We start from the raw sequence: 21230 nt of genomic DNA on the forward strand, positions 1-21230 counted from the left end.
TTTGTTTCCTGGACGGGCGGATGCATGCCAATTGATCTTCATTCCGTCTCGGCGCCTCTGCAAAACCCAGCCAGCCGCTTGGAAGCAAAATGGTTAGCGATCGGCTGGCAGTCAGGGCAGTATCCCGGTCGACAGAACCAGCCGACAGCATCTTCACCTCGGCAGTTAACGAAGGAAGACTCATGGACGCTAGACGCGGCAATTATTTAACCGTCAAGAAGAAAGAAGGTTAAGCTAGATAAACAAATGCGCATTAGGCTATCAATCAGAAGCATCACCAGAAGAAACTTTAATATCGCCAAGCTTTGTGGTGGTTCAATTGCCAAGCAAAACCGTTTGATGGGTTCCGTTGAATCGAGCGCCGAGTCCGTCAATCGGAAGTCCGACTCTCCCCCCAGCACAGGACCATTTGTTCCCAGTTCCCCTACCGTTTGGAAAAGATTAATCTTGAGTTTGAAATTGATTCTCCATTGTTTTCGAGGATCAGTTGTTGGTCTGAGTGAAAAACCGGATTGTCGCACGATCGACGGAGAAATTATAGCCACTCGATTGGAGGTTAGTGGAGAGAACAGCCGAGAGTGCGGTTTCAGGATGGGAACGACATTTATTATCAGCTGGTGATTGTTTGTAGCTGACCAAAGGATCGGTAAACCTGTCAAAAGTCATACTCACCGGAAGTAAGCAGCATTTAATTACATCCCTGGGCATCGTGAAGAAACAACATGATAAACTGTCAAAATAAGGCCCTGCCAAGCAGCCAAGGGCATCTTCACAGTTTTCGCTCCCACCCCTTGCAAGGGGCTGCTCTGGTTCCAGGGGGAAGCTCTGGCCACAACGGCCAGAGTCCGCCCCATGAAAAGCAATGAAGGGCTTGAGAAATGACGCAAGGACTGATTAAGACACTCGTCCGCGGTCATGGGGTAGGCCTGGTTGCGGCAGCTTGCCTTGTTTGGGGCTAGAGACCTCTGTAACCTTATTTCCTTCAAGCTTTTGCTGGCCTATTTTGCAGACCAACGAACAAAACATCGCAACAAAGATAACAATAGAATACGGATAATTGTCATCAATACGAAGAAGAAAACCTCGTGAAAGAAATGCATTCTCATCACCCGCCGCACGCATGCATGCATGCCAATAACATTCCTTCTCACGATAAGAAGGAACAGGAAACAAGGGGCACTGGAATCTTAGTGGTCAGCCACCCCGGTTCTTAGCGGACAGGCCAAGAGATTAAGTCACCCAGGGCCTAAATTAGCATTCTTTGCACTGTAAGGGGGAGGCGAGCGTCGAGTCTAGATTGGTGCGATGCGCTTCAATAGTCAGATCGTGGTCGGTTGCTTAAAAACACTTGGCATGAAGAGGCCCCCGCAACCTTAAAGGTCCAACACGAGACCTTATTTTTAAGACCGTATTGATGACAGCAGGAACGAGGCAGATGCAGTGAATGATGGGTGTTTTGGGAATACGGAGTCTGGATCTATCAGACTCAATCTTTTCGTTTCTGGGCATAATCCTGTGCCTCTTTTCACTCTTTGCCGCTGATCCTTCCACTGAGCAGTGGAGTCAGTCACACCTTGACATGGCCTCTTCCATGGTCCGTCTTCAGCGCTCTGCATTTTTCTGTGGACCCTTGAATTGCGAGGGTCATGCCAGTCAAGCGCTCGCTCCGCCGATCAGGGGGGTGATGGGGGGGTTTTAGCCACTGTAATTGATCACTGTAGGGCAATAGCAATTGGAACTCCATGTTTCGCAACCAGGTGGTCTTACGCGTTCCGTTACCTCATATACTATTAGAGGTAACACTTTCTTCTTTTTTCTCTTCTTGTTCCCGAGTGATCGTCTGTTTTGCCTTGTTTGTTGTGTTTTTTTCCCGCCCGCCCGTTGCGACAAACCAGCCCTCCATTTCGAACAAGTCCCTCTTTACGCTTGTCTCGACACCATTTCTGTTTATTGTCTCAGAAACTTTGCCCTCGCATTTCTGAACAAAAAACTCCATTCCTCCCTTGCCGATGGGTTTTTGGTCTTTGTAAACGGGGTTTCTTTTCTCTTTCTCTTTCGTCACTCGCTCGACATAGCGCTGAAGCGCCCCATCGCAATCGTTTATACAACACCACCAACAAATATCCTACCTACGATAAAGATATAGGATCGGATTAAATACACAATCGCTGTCACAATGGCCGCAACGATACCAACTTCGGGCGTTGCGCTCAACAGAATGCTTGCCCTCGGCCTGACGCTGGTCGTCATCCTGGGCATCGCCATTAACCAGCTTCAATTCGGCGACGACCCATATCGCTGCAAGGCTTTGCTAAATGATGGCAACTGGCTTGATACACCCGCGGAAAATGGAAGTAGAGCGCCGTTCAACAACTGGCAGCCTCAAGGATGCATGCTGCACAAGTACAAGAAGGAGGAGATTGAGCAGTGCATGGAGGGACGACACATGCTGTTTGTTGGTGACTCTACGACTCGACAGGTCTTTTATGGCATGGCTCGTCTGGTAAGTTCAGTTTGAATGCAGTAAAATACTCCAATCGGTAGCTAACTCAGTTGTAGCTCGACGCTGAAAAGGCTGAGCAAGTCCGCGCCAAGAGCAAGAAGCACGAGAGCCACGACGAAGAATTCGCCGGCATCCGCCTCAAGGAAATCTGGGATCCCTTTGGCAACGAGTCCGACATCGTCCGCGACGAACTCACCCTCTACCACCAAGAGAAGCTCAACCAAGTCCCCGTCGAGAAGCAAAAGGGCCCAGCCGTCGCCTTTGTCGGCATGGGTGTCTGGTTTGCCGCCCGCTTTGAGAAGGAAGAGTCTCTTCCCAAGTTCCAGTCCGCATTCGCCAACATCTCCGAGCTCGTCTCCCATAAGGACTTTGCGCCTTTCGGTAACCGACCTATTGATCCCCGCGATGGTGTTGGCAATGAGATGTTCTTTGCGCCCGTCGCTCCACCTTTTTACGATGAGCTCCCTGAGTATCGCAAGACTGGTGTCGCTTCGGTGCCTGGTGAGGTTGAGGCTATTGATGAGTTCCTCAAGACACAGGAGGAGGAGTCTGGTATTCCTATGCTGTGGTCTTACCCTGCTCTCCAGTATGAGCAGAAGGATGCTATCGGCGACCATGAGAATGGCTTCCATGTTACTGACAAGGTCGCTGAGATGAAGGCCCAGATCCTTCTCAATCTTCGATGCAACGCCAAGCTCGACATGCAGAACTCTTACCCCTACGACCGCACCTGCTGCACTAACTACGGCCAGAAGTCCTGGGTCCAGATCGTTCTCGTCACTCTCGGTGTCATGTACGTCGGCGGTGCTGCCATCACCGAGATCTTCGCCCTCCGATCCAGCGAGGCTCCCAAGATTGCCATCTTCAACCTCGACGTCGCTACCTTCATCACCGGCCTTCTTGCCTGCTACTGGGCCGACCGAACCCAGTCCTTCGCCAAGGGCTCCAAGGAGTACAACATGTTTGACTTTAACCTCATGTCTGCCCTTTGCTTCATCATCGGCTTTGCTCTCATGACCAAGTCCAAGCCTCCTCCTCCCCGACCTGGCGCTGCCGCCGCCGCTGCTGCCCCCGCGACTCTCGACGATGCGAAGCCTTTGTCGCGTGATCAGACTGATGAGTGGAAGGGATGGATGCAGGCTCTCATCCTCGTGTATCACTGGACCGGTGCCTCTCGCGACTTGAACATCTACGTCGGTATCCGTCTCTTAGTCGCTGCGTATCTCTTCCAGACTGGTTTCGGCCATGGTGTTTTCTTCAGCTCCAAGAAGGACTTCTCTTTTAAGCGTGTCGCTGCTGTGCTCCTCCGTCTCAACCTTCTCAGCTGCGCTCTGCCTTTCTTCATGAACACTGACTACATGTTCTACTACTTCGCTCCTCTTGTCAGCTTCTGGTTCCTCATCATCTATGCCCTATTCGCCATCTGCCCCAAGTACAACGACAACACATGGGCCCTCATGGCCAAGATCGGTATCTCTGCTGCTATCTGCCCCGGCGCTATGCTCTGGACTCCTGTCCTTCAATGGGTCTTTGACGCCTTGAACATCGTCTTCCGAATTGAGTGGGATCTCCACGAGTGGCAGTTCCGTCTCGGACTTGACGGTCTTATCGTCTATGTCGGTATCATCATGGGCATTGCTTCCGTCCGTACCAAGATGTACAACAAGATCCTCACTCAGTCTTACGGTCTGGCCGGTATCGCTGGTATCCTGTCCATCCCTCTATACTGGTGGATCGCTGTTAGCAAGGCCGAGAAGAAGCAGGACTACACTGCTCTGCACCCCATCTTCTCCTTCATCCCCATCATGGGCTTCATCGCCGCCCGTAACATGTTCCCCGCCGCCCGAACCTGGTACTCTCGATCATTCGCCTGGATTGGTCGCTGCTCGCTCGAGACCTTCACCCTCCAGTTCCACATCCTTCTCGCCGCCGATACCAAGGGTCTTCTGTTGCTCGACATCTTCAAGGGCGACGGTAGCCTTCTCTGCGACCGCTGGAGGTCTTTGATCATCATTGTCCCTGTCTTCCTGTGGCTCAGCTCTCGCGTCGCTGATGCGACCGGTGGTCTGGTCAAGCTCTTGACCATTGACTGGGTCTCCGAGGACCAAGAAGAGCAGTACGATGTTGAGGCCAAGGCTGATGCTGAGCCTCTGATGGGTGGTAGCATGCTATCGCCATTCACCCGCCACATGCCTTCTACATCATCGTGGGCCAACAACCTTAAGCTTCGCATGGTTGGCCTACTTGTCCTCCTCTGGGCATTGAACTTGGTAAGCTTCCTCACCTGATCCTCTATTTCACTTCAATTACTAACATCCTCAAGTTCTACTAGACATTTCATTCATCGCATGGCATTACAACGAGGCGTTTGGAGTAGCGATTTTGCATAAGCAAGTGAGCTAGGCTCTGGCATCATTCATTACAACAATTGTTGACATTTATCTTTTTTCTTTACCTGTTCACGGGCGCATTTACCCGAATTATATATCATGACACCATACACATTCTCAAAGCTTTGCATAAGCTTATACGGCACGACATAACTAGATTTTATATCGTAATGATAGATTTTACATATGATAACCCCTCCATCCATCTTGATGATCTGCCTTGGTGTTGTGCTTTGACCTCGCGTCAGCACGGCCTAGTTCCATGTTTCACATCCATCTACAGCGCATAAACCAAGGCGACAGTTCGTGTATGAGAATTGTCAGAGCTCTGTTGCGGGTGTATTAATAGGTTGTTTCATCTAGACTTTTCATCCACCACTAGTAAGTTTGGACTTGGCGATCTTCTTGGGATGATGCTAGTGAATCTCACAGATGTTTCGACAGTGAACCCATGCACTCCCCAGTTCCAGTGAAGCCCGCTAGAACGCCTTGAGCGCGTTCTGCAAATAGAGCTAATAATGACAAACTTCATGACAAGGCTAAATGTTGCCGCCAGATTTAGTATTCACCGCTGACTTATCCCAATTGACACTTACGTCGCATGGGTAGTCTAAACGTTCTCTCACAGGAAGACGGTGCAGCCTTACTGCTTGACATTGAACATTCTTAATTAAGCCTTCAGTATACTAGCCTGGGGCATTGAAGCTGATATACCAGCCTTACTCCCGGCTACTATGAGTCTTTCGAGTAACATACTCCTCACCCTGACCTTCATTCGTATTTGATCCTCTGTTGCTGTGCGCAGCACGAGCTTCATACTCCTCTTGGTCCATCTGCTGCTTCCACTCGCTCTTCTCAGTGTGATGCTCCATCTTCTTTCCTGGCATGCTGTCTGTCTTCTCTCTCTTCTTTGCCATCATCTCGGCATCTTCTTGTGCAAGTTCGGCGTCGATCTGGGCGCCTCTAGAGGGCTGGTTGCCGTGCATGGTGGCCTAGAGGGAGTCGGAATATTAGAGAGGCCTCTATAAAGGTGTGATGTCTGTTGAAGTACTTACTGCAAAGCCAGGTTGGTGCTTCATCTTATCATCAATCTCTCGTTGTGTCTGTTCCGCTCGTCAATTGATGTCTGTTTGTGCCGAACATAGAACTTACATCGCTCGCCTGGAGCTCATTCATGATGCTATTCTTGTTGACTGCTACATGTTAGATACCCGTCTTCTGATGTTGAGGTAAAGCCTACGGTAGCCCTCTGTGTTGACACCATGTGTGCGACCCTCTTCACGAACAGCCTCTTTGCTGTAGTGGCGCTGGTCACCACCCTCGTAGGTAGAAGGATATCCGACGTTTGACATTTTGAAGATTTGTTTTATTCGATTTGAACAGAGATTGTATAATGCTTGCTGGAGACAATGGGTGACGTCTTCGCTTGAAGGTATATATATACTGGCTGAGGATCATAGCTCTCATGTCAGCGTCATTGAAGGAGAGCTATCCTAGAGCTACCGGAGCTTATGCTTACACAAAACGTCATAAAAGCACGATGTACGACTCGATATTAGTTATTAAGGTGGTGATCATCGAATAGTATTTGATCAGATGTAATTGAGTTGTCATGTCGCACGACTTGACGACATGGCATCCGTCACCATGACATCTAAAGATGTAACTTAGAAGCTGGTGATATGATGTGGGGTAAAAGTCAAAGGAAAATGGTTCGATAAAATGTTTAATTTTACAATTAATCTGTAACCGATATCCATATCTACATACGTCCATACGTTATACAAAGAGAATAGCAAGTCGATATGATCTTCTGTGATGATGATGCAGGGTAGAGATTCTGAGCATGATAAGGTAATAGATAACGATAAGACCAACGATAAGATACGCAGGTTGAGATAAGACAAGACAACCGAGATCGGACTCTCACGTGATCATGAATCTTCGCGCACCGCGTTAGAATTTCAACAATTCACGCGTAAAGAGGTAACTCAATTGCACGATAGGTCCTCCAAAGGTCGTCAATTTCCGCTTTGCACCCTGCCTGGGCTTCAGGAGTCGCCATGTCTTCTGATACAACCGTGCAAGATGTATTGCCGAGGGATCTAATGGAGCTTCAGCTCGGCCAGATTGACCTCCTCATGGCCATGTATTCCTCCGATGACGCAATTTCTATGGACTCAGCGTCCACTGAGACGATAGAAAGACTAAGAGACTGGTGTGAGAGTGAAGGTGGGGCCATGCCAAAGGTTCCTGAGATGGGAATCTACCTTCTTCTAAAACTTGACGATTTGGGAGAAGATGATTCTTCGGCTCATTCATTACAGCTCACACTTAACGTCCCTTTGACGTGCCAAGAAGGCGAAACGTTAACTGAGCCACCGTCCATCAAAACCAGGATACAACAGCCTGATTGGATGAGCAAAGGGGACGTAGCGAAGCTGAATACGGAGCTTCCAGACGAGGATATCCTTTCTGTCATTGAACACATCAAAGAAGCCGCCAGCCAGCACTTGACCAACCAAAAGCAAGCTGAAGTAGCCAATGCCCCAAGTCAAGATACATCACTAGTCCGTGTGTGGTTCTACTTCCCCTCCATCAGCACAAGAGCCAAACGAGACGATTTCATAAACTACGCTCCGACATATGGGCTTACAGGCTTCCTGCTGGCTGGCAAGCCAGGCATTCTGTGTCTTGAGGGAGGATCAATCGCGGTTGATGATTTTATGAAGTGGATCAAAACGGAAAGCTGGGGTGATATTCCCGCTCACCACAAGAAGGTTAGTAAAGTACTATGGCGAGACTGGAGAGAACTGACTTTGAATGCAGGTTAGCGAGAGATATCGGGAAGAAGAGGCGGATCTGAAGCGTGCTTTTGCCGATATGCAAGAGATTACAGACATGATTGAGAAGAGAGGTGCAAGGGGAAACCGAGGAGATATGAAGGCCTTGGAAGCATGGCTGATAGAATGTGGACTTGGAGACGCCTTTGGCAAAATTTTGATGTAACCAAGAAAATGCATCGAAATAAAAGTATTGAAATTTGACCATATCATGCATGATTGCTAACTATCCAGTAGTGGCTCTAGTTCTAATGATGACCAACGCCGGCTATGACAAAGAAAATATGCAAAAGGTAAATATGAAAGCTGCATCACCACCGTTTAAACACTCTCAGCATAGTCGGCCTCCTTAGCCGGCTGCTGCTTCTGCTTCTTGGTGAACAGCTTCTCTCCAACCTTATCTGTCATCTGATCCGCCTTGTCACCCAAGAAGGTCTTGAGGCAGCCATACACACCAGAGACAAGCCACAAGATCGCGTTGACGAGGTCGATCCAGACAGCGGTCTTCATGGCACCAGTGCTGGCACCCTTGTACTTGTCGTCGCTGTCGCGGGGGAGGAAGATACCGGCGAAGATGCCGAAGACAACGAGCCATGTGATGAAGAGAATAAGATCCCAAGCGAATGCGCGGTAGGTCTTGAGGAACTTGATTCTGCTGCCGATGACGGGGAGAGAGCCGAGGGGTGTGATGGCGACAAAAATGAGGGAAGTTGCGGCAGCGAGACCGGCGATTGTGAGGGCGAAGTACCACTCTGGTGAGAAGCCATAGTTGTAGTCGTCATCGCCCGCTTTGTTAACGCGATGGCCATAGAAACCGACCGCAATGAGGGCGAAAATGAATTGAAGACCGCGGCAGATGAGACGAGGGACTGTTTCGAAGGTCTTGAGCCAGGTCTTGCCCATGGTCTTGCCTGTTTCGGCGCCTTCATTGAAAGCACTGCGTCCAGCCTGTCGGCCCATGTCTTCAACCTGACGACCCATCTCCTTCTTATCCGCGGTGCGGAACTGGTTGGCGTGGCCAGCGAAGGTATTCGCGGTCTGGCCGAGTTCAATGACGGTTTGACCAGCCTTGATAGCGTTGTTGAGTCTGCTCATTTTGAAAGAGGGTGGAGTGTATGATGGGAGGGTATCGTAGTGAGTGTTTGAGATATAAGCCCAAGTAGAGTATTAACTGCACAGCAGTAAGTGACAAAAGGAAATAATTAGATGGTAAAGATGAAGCGATTGATAGTGATGATGTGAATGCCAAAGAGTCTCACCATCACGTCTTTATAAAACACAGTGATCAACATCGTCAAATAGACGCTGATGGGCCATTCTCACAATGAGAAACTGATAGCCAATCGAGCCGACAATGAAACAAAGGCCTTTGGCTTGTAGGCCGCAATTGCTTGGGCCCCAATCGTTTGTTGTTTTGGCGCTGTGGTCAGGCGCTTAGCGAAACTGGGCCTTTGTTACGCGCCGCCAAGGAGAGCCAATCGTGGATTTTCTGGTAGGGAATAAAGAAACGAGAATAGAACATTGCGAACAAGTGGTATTGAACATGGTCAAATTGACGCGCGTGAAGTAAAAATAAAGATTTACGATTTCAGGTTGAACAGAGGCTACTATTGGCTTTATTTGAGTCTTTGTTGCATTTTGGAAGACGCCTGTGGATGCTCACTACCCAGGCGTGTTTGGGCGCCCACTGAAGCAGGGTCCTAGGGGCTGCTTTCACTACAGTTTTAGCGACCATGACTGCGTCTAAACGGGCAGATCAGATCTTCAACACAAGCCCCATTCAACTACCCCGAAAAAGTAAGTCGAAGACGGGAGGGGATTTGTCGCGTCCGCGTGTAACATTTGTTCCCGCCTTGACCTTCCCAAACAGAGCTAGCTTCGTCAAAAGACGAGCATGTTTGGCTGGTTCGTAAGGACAACTCGTACGGGTTCATCCAAACGAGTAAGCAAACAACACCTTCAGCACTTACAAAACAGCTTTCAAGCATCGGTCGACATTCCTATTAGCAACAAGCTTGGAACCCGAGGCGCAGCAGATCCTTCATAGTATAGAAGTCCGAATATTCGGCGGAACATTGTCAAATTGACCCCATCAAATGTTGCCTACGGCTTACTTATCGCATTACAAAAGAGGGGACTTACCAATCACGGTAACGCTAAACCACGCTATGTCCGCATAGGAGCCTCGGTATCTGCAAGAACTAATCACATCTAATGGATATCTGTTATATATAAATTGAGGGGATATCCCAAGATCAACCTTTTACTCGAACACTTCCTATTCATATCTTCAGCTTCACATCATCCACAATGGAGAACCCCACGCTCGTCATCGTTACCGGCTCTTTTGCCCCAGCCCACATGTACGATGGCTTTGTCGAGAGCCTTAACCGTCAAAACGTCAAAGCAACTGTCATCTCTGCTCCTTCAGTGGGCCGAAAGGAGGGCCGTCCTCCAGCTACTATGAGCGACGACGCCGAAGAGATCACCAACGTTGTTTCCAAGCTTCTTGATGAGGGAAAGCGAGTCGTCTTAATGACACACTCCTATGGGGGCATTCCAGGAACTGAGTCTCTCAAGAACATCTCAAGAAAGGCCCGCGAGGCACAAGGCAAAGAGGGAGGAGTTGACAAGATTATTTACCTTACTTCAGTGGTGGTGCAGCCTGGTACAAGCAATTTTGATGCCTTTGGAGGAGCGTTTCCTGACTCCTTAACCATTGAGGTAAATGAAAAACGGCGAAACATGCTAAGGGCGCGCTGACACACTTATCAGGACGACTACATGACCCTTGATCCAGCCGGCAACGCCCCGGTCAACTTCTCAGACCTTCCTGCCGAACAAGGGTTGGAGCTGGCCAAGAGAATGGTGGACCATTCTACGCCCAGCTTCAAAGAGAAGCTGACATACCCCGGATACAACGATGTGGAGGTTCACTATATTCTCTGTGAACAGGATAAGATTATTCCTGCCCAATTCCAGACTGCCATGATTGAAGGTGTCAAGGCGTCAACTGGAAGGGATGTCACTATCCACATTATTGACAGTGGTCATGTTCCTATCGCTAGTCAGCCCGACAACCTGGCGAAGATCGTTGAGAAGGCTATCAAGGCCTGATTATGTCTAATTATAGAAGCTGAAGTACCAATACAACCAGAATATTCCTGACTATGTACAGTCCCTTTGAAACCTCGTGTCTAGAATATCTTGGCCAGGATCCTGTCCTTGAGATTCTGCGGTCCTGCCTCCCGCTCATGACGATAGTGTTCAGTGAGAGCATCAAAGAAGTATAGATGCGAGACCAAGTCTACTTCCGATGCACGGTGAAATCGGGTTTTCTTGAATAGCTTCCAGCCGAGACCAATGCTGCCAGCCAGTGCGATCTAGCCCAATGTCAGTGCCATGTAAGGGGACCTTGATGAAGATACACTTACGATGCCGTAGTTGAAGATAAAAGTCGCTGTGTTCCAGTTACCGGAGAGGAACACAGCGTAACCTTGAACCCTACAAGAACCTGTGAGTGGGCTGTCGGGTACGGCGAGGCTCGACTTACCAGAGGAAGACGAAAGCGCAACAGAGTGCCCAGTAGCCGGCATAGGGTTGAAAGCGCGACTTGACGGGCAAGAAGGTATCGCGGTCGATGCCTTGAGCCTTCATGGCAGCGTTGAAGCGGATCCAAGTAGCCGCCATGACTGTCCAGTTCCTACTCCAATTAGTTGCGCGACGAGATATATATAACGGTCAATACTTACAGCATTGTAGCGGCGGTACAGAAGCTGGCAGTAGTACGTTAGAGGATGGTCTTCTGTTCATTGGTAGGAGTACTGACTTGAGAATCCAATTGAGAACCTTTGCGCTGGTAGAGCCCAACGCCAAGAAGGCGAGACAACCTAGTAGCATTACAACAATGACAGCCACGTATGGGACACCCCTACAAGCTCAGTCAGTAGCGTGCGGTCATCCTGCATGGAAGCTCACTTACTTGCTATTCAGGCGCCGCAGGAACTTTGGCGCTTGACCTTCGAGTGCTAGCGCATGCAAACTTCGAGATGCATTGAAGGTATAAGCGTTACCTGCTGAGACGATGGTCGTGATGAGGACGGCGGTTACGATAGAAGGAAGAACAGGGATCTTCAGACGTTCCATGGAGATGACACTGGGCACTGTCAACATTGTCATGGGGGATGAGAATGCTAAGACTCACTAGGGAGAGGCTCCGCTGTATGTGTCGGCGCCGCCCGTAAGGCTGGATGCGAACGTCAGCGAGTTCATCATTATTGTGCAGTTGGAGGTTCTCACGTCTCATCGTTATATGGCACAAGAACCTGGATCTGATATCAGAAGCTGCATCAGAACACTGTTAGAGCTCACTTACACCAACACAAAGACATCCGCCGATGAAGAAGATCATCAATCGGTGAATGATGGTCTTGAAAGCTCGGGGAACTGTGCGGCGGGGGTCTCGGGCTTCACCAGCAATCACTGCAGACGTGTTAGACTTAATAGAACTGAAACTCCAAAGATGCCCGTACTCGAGATGTACTCTGGACCTCCCATAACGAAGCCAGCGACGTTGACCGCATTGACGAAGGACTGCAGTCCGCCACTCGCATCGTTGCCTGCCCAGATACCAGGGTCTTTCCAGTACCGGAACACGAAGCGACTGTTGACAGAATGTTAGAAACATGCTGGCTTGGCAGACGAAGAGGTCTTACTCATTTAGAGGGTTGCCTCCAAGCATAGCTACAAGAGTGTACAGGATCAAGCCAGCTGCAAGCAGAACTTTACCAAGTGCCAACCAGACTGACAAAGAAGGTTAGTGAAGGGACACCTAGTTGGATTGGAGGACTTACACTCGACCTCACCGAACAGGTCCGCTCTCCACACATTGATTGCAAGATAAAAGGCCAGAGAGACTTTCAAGGTGTTAGAATGACATCGATGCCTTTTGCTTATTGTATGGAACCTACCAGAGATGAGAATAGCGGGCGACTGGTCGTATCCCCAGTATTCGACAAGAGTATTGATGATGGTAGCTTCAAATATGACATACGACGTTTGGGCAAACTAGGCAGGGTAGATATCGTCAGCTAGAGTTCTATATTTGCAGAGTGGTTGACCTACAAAATGATTCCATCCAACAGCTACACCAAGGGCTGGATCAACCATACGACCAGCGAGACGAATGAAAGATCCATCTAAGGGGAAGAGAGTGACGATTTCCATCTCTTTAAGAAAGCATTAGCTCTGAATCTAGTAAGTGAATATGGAAGAGGCTTACGACACTGGGCGATGGAGAATACGACTGTGACCCAGAACATGAAGGCCAAGAGCAGACATAGTGGTCCAGAAAGGACGCCTTTTCCGATGGCGACGAATAGAGCACTGTACCGTGTCAGTACTTTTCAGGTAATGTTTGGAAGATCGACGAACGCTCCGATAGAGCCGGCGAAAGCTGTAAGCTGGATGTGTCGGGGGTTGAGACGGCGATGGTTGACGGATTCTTGGATGGCAGCTATCAAGGCCGCGCCTTCGAGTTCGGGAATATCGTCTTTCGTCTGTCGCAGACCTGTTAGAGACGCTCAGGTTCAGTACGGGAAGAGATTACTGACCAGACTAACTCCTCCAATCCCCAGAGAGTTGACTCGCTCTACATCACCAGTGCCCTTTTTCGGGTGCTCTTGGGTAGTGTCGGAAGGATTCATTGTAACGAATATTTTACCAGTACGAACCGAGACGAATCAAGAGGCCATGAATCTGCCAGAAGAGAGCACCGTGAAGCATGGAATTCATGTCATATTTCAACGTGGAAAGGGGACTCATCGAGACCAGCACTGCCCGCGTGGCGCTAGACTAGCTATCAAGCACTTGTCCATGGATCCTGGTTTAGTTACAATTCGCCGCATCCTCAACCGAAAAGCGAGGGAGTCAAGCGAGATCGGACAATCAATTCTACAATAGTTGGTATACAGTTATCATTTACCGAAACGACTTACATGCATCGTTGAGCCAAGGGTTGCATCACCAGATGAAATCCCCCGCACGCTAACCCCCGCGATCAAAGATAAACATGGAGTACGAAGGAAGGTACAGGCGTGCGACTGTTATCAGGCCCAACCAACACCGCATCTATATCCCCTTTCCGGAAAACGATCGACAAGGATAACGGGGTATCATCCTTCGTTCCCTAGACTATCGAGCTTTTGGCAAGAAACAAGACCATCGGGAATAAGGATGTCGCTTAGGTTCCGGCCAACTGGTATCAGCTTATCAATTGCAGTCACAGGATAGGCTTTGAGGGGAACCTTGTCCATTGAGATAGGTCTTCGAACTTGGTTTACCGATCCTGGCTGGCTGAGACGTTTATCTCGCTAGGACCTTCCTCAAGCTGGCCGAGCCTAGCCGGTATCAAATGAGGAGGGGCTGAAGGATTCGCGGTTGGACGTGGTAGGTCGATGCTACCCGTGTTCCCCTTCATCATGTGCATCATCGTGACCGGAGTCGGGCATGAATAGAATTACTATAAACTGGCGATACCACATAAGTCATTCCGCACGTATCAACCGCGGACTCCTCACATATCATTTACGTAGGACATTAATATCGTTGAAGAATTGATATGATGGCACCTTCACTCGTCACCATCGACGCCTCTGAGCCTCTTGATAAGATCCTCAAGATCATTGAAAAAGATGGCGGAGTCATAGTCTCCAACTTCCTGTCACCTGAGCTATTGAAGGAATCTATGGCAGCCAGTAAGTAATAACTGACACATTCTAGTCATGTTTACGACTGACAACAACCCCTACAGTTGAACCTCACTTTGCTGGTCGCAACCTATACACCTCGACCTCTACGCACGATGAGCTCGGTGCCGATTTCTTCCCCGAAGGCTCTCAACGAGTTTACGTTAGTGATCGCGTTATAAGGTGGAAGTGCATAGCTGACAAAATCAGGGACTGTTGGGCAAGATGCCTGAACAAATCATCAAGATCATGCGTCTTCCAGTTTGGCAGGGCATCATGGCACATTTCTTGAAGTAACCAGAACTGAACCTCTTACCTGTGTATCACTACTGACAATTTCTGCTCAGCGATGAGTTCTCGTCATACACAGGCGATAAGCTGGTTCCGCAAAAGAGTGGCTATGTGTTGGCTTCCACAGCTGCACTACGTCTGGTTCCAGGTGCAAAGCCACAGCCCCTCCATAGAGTCAGTACTGCGTCTCGAGTAGCTGAGCTTTGCCACTGACCGTGAAACAATCAGGACCAAATCGCGTACCAGACTCGACCAGACCCAAGCAATCCACTCTTCACTCCTATCTTTGGTTGTTTGATCGCTGGGTCTAAGTGTACATACAAAAACGGTGTAGGTGACACGATGTCTCTTGGAGTCTTGGACTGACAACCACTAGGCCACTGCTGTCATCCCTGGAAGTCATCTCTGGGGCTCTGATCGGGCCCCGAAGCCCGAAGAGTGCACGTATGCTGAGATGGAGCCAGGCTCGGCGCTATTCACTCTGGGATGTAAGTGTTTGACGCTCTTACTTCTCACAGACAAATCCTTACTAAAATTGTTGATAGCTACCTATCATGGTGCCGGTGAGAACAAGTGTGACAGGTCTGACCCTGATGCGTTACGCACTCTGTTCGCATGCTTTGCGTAAGCCCACGATGTCTCGTAATTGTACTCCACTAACGATCATGATAGCCAGCGCGATTACTACCGTCTAGACCAGAACGAAGTCCTCAGTACACCTCTCGAAATTGCACGAACGCTCCCTGATGATATTCTTAGACTGGCGGGATACTGTAAGTTGAGACGGAAAAACCCTGATTCCGATGTGAATGCTGAAACTCTTTATGAACAGACAAGGCAGTTAGTGGTGTTGGTTATGTTGAGGATCACCAGAACCCCGTCGAGTTCATGCAGAGAGATGAGAATGGTATTGGCAAGTTTGGATCAGCCAGCAAGAACCTGGCAGTCTGAGGTGGTTGGACAAGCATGCAAGAATGTTCCCAGAGGATTTTGTTTATAGTACCGATTGTGATATCGACTACACCCTCAAATCTATAAGCCAATAACTTCAAGTGACCACTGGGATTTAAGTGCGAAGTAAGATATGAAATTGACTGAAATTCCATAGTCTAACAGGCATAGTGCCAGGCTAACTAAATAGGCGTCGGCATAGGCTTCCTAATCCTAACGCACTGTCCATCGACACACTCGCGATGCCAGTTCTTGGGACAAACGTAAAGCTTCCTGTAGGCAAAGACCACTTTAGTAGCTGTCAGCACAACTTCTGGATGGCAGGAGTGTGGAGTAGAAAGAATAGAATGTGGTACTTACGTTTGTGTCCACCGCCATGGGGGAAGGATGGCAGACACTTCATCTGTGACGCGGGTTTGTCAGCAATTGCATGATGAGCTGGAAGGGACGGCTTCATACGATATGTTTTCCATTGCACTCGCATTTGTTTGGATCACCTGGCTTGCATTTATCCCACGTGTTGGCGCATGCGCAAAGGGCTTCAGAGGATAGAGCCACGACGGCGACGAGAATGGCGAGCTTCATTACTGATGAGATGGAGGTTTTAGAGCCTTTCGAAGATGAGTGTTCTCGGAGTTGTTCTAGTAGCTCGAATGTGTGTCTCGTCTGTTGAATGGTCATCGACCTTCTATCCACTCGAGTTGGTGAGTGGACTTTATATCTCCAGCCTTTTCTTGTTAGAGTACGAATAGACGTTGGTAATAGGCTTAGATGCAAACATATACTGACTCGCGGTAATATCCGAAGTGAATAAAAACATGGTAAATGGTTTAACACGACCCAACCGTCCTTGGAAAGTAGGAGTTTGAACCGGTTCTCTTGAAACTGCGTCACCACGTTGAAGGTTGGTGGTCGGGGAGCTCAGCTGATACAAGGTTCTATTGTCTGAGAATATCGACTTGCATTTGCTCTCAAAATCGTCACCGATAATCTGTATCAAGCAGTTGTAGTACAGTTGGCCTTCTAGATGCGGTCCTGAGTCAGGTCTCAGGGCCTGACAGGCAGATCCCATCAAGTGATATGCCGTCAGGGTGTCAGAGGAATTGGCCGCTGAGACCATAAGAGATAAAATAATTTATTAACTTATGCGAGCTTAGACTAGCATTTAGGCTACCTTATTTCGGCACCCCAAGCTTTAAGGGTAAATTCTTCTGACACCCACCTGTATGTTTCACATAGCTACATTCATGATTTCAGTGTCGCGAGAACCCTCATTGAGGTCTCGATTTTGTCTGTCACGCAAGCACAACACATGAGCAAAGGAATAAGATCCAGGAACGCCCAATGCCATCTGTCACATCGATTCGTGGGACCAATGGATTATGCAGCACTGACAACAAATAATACTATGATTTAAAATATGTACTGAAATACTGAACCCTAACAGAAAGCATGGTATATGGCATAATGACGGAGTGATGCGAATGCGAAAAGTTCTTGACATGAAGCAACAGCTTCCCTCCCTTTACAAAGTATATCTGAAATCTGGTCGAACATCACCACTGATCCACTTTTGCTCGTCTGTCATGGCAGCATACTTAGCATCCAAAGAACCCCTAGCACGACGACGGTTCTCCAAGCGTAGTGCGAAGTGCATGAAAATGGAACCACCGAGGAGGAAGATGATCTGATAGGCCAGAACCATGCCGTGGCCGGTGAAGTAGCGAGGTTTCTGGGTCTCACGATAGATGTTGGATGAGACAACACCATTCATATTACCCCATCCGACGACCATGCCAAGAACGATAGCACGTTTCAGCGAACCCTCGATGTTGTTGTTTACCCAGGATACTGTGTTGGAGACGGTGGGATAGATGCCTTATCACGGTTAGTAAAAGTCTAAGAGATGAAGGTGGTTACACTTACCCATTGCACCAAGGAAGACAGCGCCGTATTGAACATGAGGATCGGCAGAACCCAACAGCATGGCGAAGCCAATAATACCAACAAGAACAGTAACAATGTTACAGTAACCTCTCCACTTGGTACGATCTCCCACAAAACCTACAACAACAGTGGCTGCAGCAGCACAAGCATATGGCGGAACCGAAAGCAGCTGCGCCTTGGTACCCACGTGGCCCATACCTCGCAGAATGGTGGGCAAGAAAAGGGAGAAAGCGTACAAAGGCATCAGGCAGCCCATGTAGATTACCATGTACCCATACGTCTTCCAATCCTTGAGCGCAGCCCAAATGTGGCGCTTATCAAAGTCCTCAGCCGTCTTCCCCTGTCGATCCATGATGAGGCGGCGTTGAACACGAACGCGCTCCTCCGGAGTCAGGAAACGGGCGGTGTCGGGCCAATCAAAGACCATCCACCAGCAGAAAGCTCCAACGGCGACTGTGGCGAGACCTTCGAGGATGAAGATCCATGCCCAGCCTGGTCGTCCACCTACACCGTCCATTTGGGCAATTGCGGCAGCGAGAAGACCACCGAATGAACCGGCGAGAGCGGCAGCCGAGAAGAAGATGGCAGCTCGGGCACCGATTTCGGAAGACTTGTACCAGCAGCCGAGGTAGTAGTTGACGCCGGGATACAGACCGGCTTCGGCCACACCGAGGAAGAAGCGTGCAGCGAGGAGACCTTCGTAGTTGTGGCAGAGTCCCATCAGGGTCATCACAGCTCCCCAGGCAATAATGATTCCAGTGAAAAAGATGCGTGGGGTCAAGCGCTTGAGAAGACCATTGGTGATGGGCTCGAAGAAAGCATAACTGACGAAGAAGATTGTCAGGGCCACGTTATAGTCGCCCGGTCCCATGCCTAGGTCCTCCTCCATGCCTGCGAGACGAGCATTGCCAATATTGGTTCGGTCCAAGAAAGAGAGAAGGTAAAGAAGAGACAGCCATGGAATGAGCCAGATGTCGACTTTCCACATCAGCTTCTTATCCTGTCAAACTGTTAGAGCGCCGTTATGACAGGATCCATGGAACGACTTACAATGGCACGACGCTCCTCTTCTGTCTTTCCCTCATCAGGATCAGGCAGCGCAGCTAGAAGCGCATTGCGCTCAGCATCAAGCCCAGAAGTAGGCGATTCCTTGTAGGAAGGAGCATTCTCAATATCAACAGCGGTAGGCTTTTCCGACTCATTCGGCGGTGTGCCGCTGCTATCAGTCGTCATCGGCATGATGCAGAAGGAAGCTTATCTTATACGTCCAATATACGTCCAATGCACACGCAGAGGACGTTGTATCGCAGAACACGTGTAGTGCAAGGTCAAAGTAAAGTGACTCCGCGGAAGAGATCTGGGACAGGAAAGTCAAGTGAGGGGGAAGATGGGAAAAGGGCTTTCCTTTTTGTTTCCTCTCGGTGTGATTGACTCCCGCCGTGTACGTCAACGCCCGCAGCAAGCCATCCCACCAACAAGACAATGCGGGGGGACGACACAAACGGGAGGGCCATTTGAAGATCTGCGATGCGCGGACTAGGCGTTTCCGGGAAGGTCGACAGATTATCAAGACAAGCTTTATTGCCCAGACCTTGGCTTTAATTGGACGACCAGGGCTCTCTTGCGATTGCCGATCAGCTACCTATTGTCTCGGAAAACAGGGAATGGGGGAGTTGACAAAATGCTCCGAGTCAGCGTGAGAAACAAGACCGAATGCAACCCCCAGGTCACGTATCAGCCTGAATAGCTGCTGTGACCCCGAATCTGACATGAATAAAGCCGATCCTCATGTCCACAAAGTCTGCGGCGTCGTCGAAAAGCAGTCTGTGCGACTTGTGGCTTGACCAGCCCTTTTGTTTGTCGTAGATCACGAGAATAGCAACATATCACCCAGTAAAAAGCCTTTCCAGTGCCGGGACATCGGAAGAAATGTCGAGTGACAAGGTAAGATTCAGTGTGGGATCCCCTCTTCTTCCATCCCATGCTTCTGTTTCTTTGCGTTACATCACTAATTGAAGTTATCAGTAGAAATGCGTCAGCACGTCCTCTTCCCCGCAAAGCATCATCGACAGCTTTGACTTGTCATCGGACCTTAAAACTAGTGCTGATGTAGTTTCGGGAGTCACTACTCAAAAGAGAAGCGTAATTGAACAAGTGATTCTGGTCTTGGCTGACACAATGTAACGCCCATCCTTTGCTACTCGCGGTTGGCGCAGGGGCATAAGCTCAGAACGGGGTGCTAAGGTTGGTGGCTAAGCTTAACTCTGCTCTGGGAGGTTGGTGTAGGGAGGGATGGCTGAGTGGCTGCATGAGGAGTCGGGGATTCCTCACCGGGAATTGCGAAGCGAGACGGATTTGTCCGGTTGCTATCGTATTCGCATCATTCATTCTGGGGGACAAGTGAATGTTATGATAAGAGATAACATGGGATGAAGTGTTATTTAATTTTGTTGCGCTTGAGCTTTAACGGTGGACATTTACTTCAATATTCACACAAGAACCATTACGGCATTGATCTTAGAAACAAAAGCGCCATCGACGTAGTGAATGCTGAGCGTAAGCTGACCAAGCTTTGTGCATTATCCACGTGGCAAACAGTCAATCGGGAGGGTTGCCCACGGATCTGATTATCCAGCAATTGCAGAATGGGTGGTGATCTCGAGAGAGAATGCTCTAGCATTTTGAGGGTTGCATAAAAATTAACAGAAAGAATTCCCTGTTGGTTGGCTTTTCTGAGTGCCCGAAACCCCGGACAAGTGGATGCGACACTGACCAGCTCCTTCTTGTACTGCTGACTGGGAGACCCGATGCTACTCTACAGCGCCATCGGACCTTTTGCACGACAGGCCTGATGTTGTGTTTGTGCAGGCGAAACATTGAAGTGCTGATGTTTGTAGCGCTTTGAAACGTCAGACAAACTGTCAATCGCCTTTGTTCCGTTACATCCGGTAGGTTAATTAGATTTCTGGGATCTTTGCTGCCTTCAGTACTTTTGTATCTATTTTAGACGCAGCAGTTAGACCCCGGCGTTGTTTGCTCTCTCTTTTAGCGACAGCCAAAACTCTGTTTCTCGGGGCCTTCCGCTATGCGGGGTAGTTACTACATGATGCAGACACTCAGTAAGGAATGTCTCTGTCACAACATTCTGTAAAAGTCGCTCTGGTTCAATTTGTCGTTGAACAGATGTCGTTGAATCTACCGCTTTCGAGAATGCTCGGCGCCAAGGTGCTCCATCATTCGACGACCCACGATGCCAAGTGCCAAGGTGCGACACATTTCGGCACTTGAGTAACCACCACTAATTGCCGAAACCCGCGCTACAAACACAGTGAGGAAAGAATTCGGTAGAAGGGCATAGCGCTTTGCTATATACCTGATACTATACCTATGAGCCATGTTGAATATCATGTTGCGGGACAAAGAAAGAATGTGATAGAAAGGAATTTGTTTATTCCTTGCGATATATGTAGAACACCTATCGAATGCAATGTCTCTTCAATTGATTCCTCTGCCACAAAGTCTTCTGTTCGCTGTGCCCATACAACTCCACTCATGCATA

General features: G+C 49.1%; 10 protein-coding genes across 10 annotated transcripts; 4 read left to right on the top strand and 6 right to left on the bottom strand.

The window, feature by feature from the left end:
• Positions 1-2176: 2176 nt before the first annotated feature.
• Positions 2177-4894, top strand: B0J16DRAFT_371770 (10 TM acyl transferase domain found in Cas1p-domain-containing protein; the record flags this gene model as incomplete). Its single annotated transcript, XM_046130429.1, has 3 exons — positions 2177-2503; positions 2560-4773; positions 4827-4894. 3 exons carry the CDS (start codon positions 2177-2179, stop codon positions 4833-4835), a joined length of 2550 nt encoding a protein of 849 aa, XP_045982506.1. The 3' UTR covers positions 4836-4894.
• A 718-nt stretch (positions 4895-5612) lies between these two features.
• Positions 5613-6245, bottom strand: B0J16DRAFT_398435 (uncharacterized protein; the record flags this gene model as incomplete). Its single annotated transcript, XM_046132389.1, has 4 exons — positions 5613-5885; positions 5949-5996; positions 6046-6086; positions 6134-6245. The coding sequence occupies 4 exons, from the start codon at positions 6243-6245 to the stop codon at positions 5613-5615; spliced, it is 474 nt and encodes a 157-aa protein (XP_045982507.1).
• Positions 6246-6858: 613 nt separating this feature from the next.
• B0J16DRAFT_414310 (ubiquitin-conjugating enzyme/RWD-like protein) lies at positions 6859-7910 on the top strand. Its single transcript, XM_046133437.1, has 2 exons — positions 6859-7673; positions 7723-7910. Exons 1-2 carry the CDS (start codon positions 6957-6959, stop codon positions 7900-7902), a joined length of 897 nt encoding a protein of 298 aa, XP_045982508.1. The 5' UTR covers positions 6859-6956; the 3' UTR covers positions 7903-7910.
• On the bottom strand, positions 7911-9087 carry B0J16DRAFT_340606 (uncharacterized protein). The gene has a single exon (XM_046127703.1). The coding sequence runs from the start codon at positions 8829-8831 to the stop codon at positions 8058-8060; it is 774 nt and encodes a 257-aa protein (XP_045982509.1). The 5' UTR covers positions 8832-9087; the 3' UTR covers positions 7911-8057.
• Positions 9088-9986: 899 nt separating this feature from the next.
• B0J16DRAFT_414312 (Alpha/beta hydrolase fold-1) lies at positions 9987-10890 on the top strand. Its single transcript, XM_046133438.1, has 2 exons — positions 9987-10460; positions 10512-10890. The coding sequence occupies exons 1-2, from the start codon at positions 10047-10049 to the stop codon at positions 10851-10853; spliced, it is 756 nt and encodes a 251-aa protein (XP_045982510.1). The 5' UTR covers positions 9987-10046; the 3' UTR covers positions 10854-10890.
• Positions 10891-10927: 37 nt separating this feature from the next.
• On the bottom strand, positions 10928-14050 carry B0J16DRAFT_398440 (putative amino acid transporter; the record flags this gene model as incomplete). Its single annotated transcript, XM_046132390.1, has 17 exons — positions 10928-11119; positions 11171-11240; positions 11290-11439; positions 11489-11512; positions 11566-11667; positions 11719-11892; positions 11941-11982; positions 12036-12061; positions 12112-12218; positions 12269-12399; positions 12452-12539; positions 12590-12652; positions 12707-12803; positions 12861-12964; positions 13018-13121; positions 13170-13266; positions 13957-14050. 17 exons carry the CDS (start codon positions 14048-14050, stop codon positions 10934-10936), a joined length of 1659 nt encoding a protein of 552 aa, XP_045982511.1. The 3' UTR covers positions 10928-10933.
• Positions 14051-14238: 188 nt separating this feature from the next.
• Positions 14239-15816, top strand: B0J16DRAFT_362527 (uncharacterized protein). The gene is made up of 9 exons (XM_046129815.1): positions 14239-14491; positions 14548-14645; positions 14693-14775; positions 14830-14947; positions 15002-15103; positions 15150-15261; positions 15319-15397; positions 15446-15546; positions 15606-15816. Exons 1-9 carry the CDS (start codon positions 14356-14358, stop codon positions 15722-15724), a joined length of 948 nt encoding a protein of 315 aa, XP_045982512.1. The 5' UTR covers positions 14239-14355; the 3' UTR covers positions 15725-15816.
• Positions 15817-15906: 90 nt separating this feature from the next.
• On the bottom strand, positions 15907-16309 carry B0J16DRAFT_383938 (uncharacterized protein; the record flags this gene model as incomplete). Its single annotated transcript, XM_046131376.1, has 3 exons — positions 15907-16013; positions 16085-16127; positions 16184-16309. The coding sequence occupies 3 exons, from the start codon at positions 16307-16309 to the stop codon at positions 15907-15909; spliced, it is 276 nt and encodes a 91-aa protein (XP_045982513.1).
• An 805-nt stretch (positions 16310-17114) lies between these two features.
• On the bottom strand, positions 17115-19163 carry B0J16DRAFT_371776 (major facilitator superfamily domain-containing protein). The gene is made up of 3 exons (XM_046130430.1): positions 18722-19163; positions 17651-18671; positions 17115-17602 (listed from the first exon to the last, which is right to left on the bottom strand). The coding sequence occupies exons 1-3, from the start codon at positions 18908-18910 to the stop codon at positions 17250-17252; spliced, it is 1563 nt and encodes a 520-aa protein (XP_045982514.1). The 5' UTR covers positions 18911-19163; the 3' UTR covers positions 17115-17249.
• Positions 19164-20820: 1657 nt separating this feature from the next.
• Positions 20821-21168, bottom strand: B0J16DRAFT_340612 (uncharacterized protein). The gene has a single exon (XM_046127704.1). It carries the CDS (start codon positions 21077-21079, stop codon positions 20867-20869), a length of 213 nt encoding a protein of 70 aa, XP_045982515.1. The 5' UTR covers positions 21080-21168; the 3' UTR covers positions 20821-20866.
• Between the last annotated feature and the right edge of the window lie 62 nt (positions 21169-21230).

The sequence above is a fragment of the Fusarium flagelliforme genome (genome assembly GCF_020744385.1).
Source record: "Fusarium flagelliforme strain FIESC 12 MPI-CAGE-AA-0113 chromosome Unknown B0J16scaffold_4, whole genome shotgun sequence".
NCBI classification, from domain to species: Eukaryota; Fungi; Ascomycota; class Sordariomycetes; order Hypocreales; family Nectriaceae; genus Fusarium; species Fusarium flagelliforme.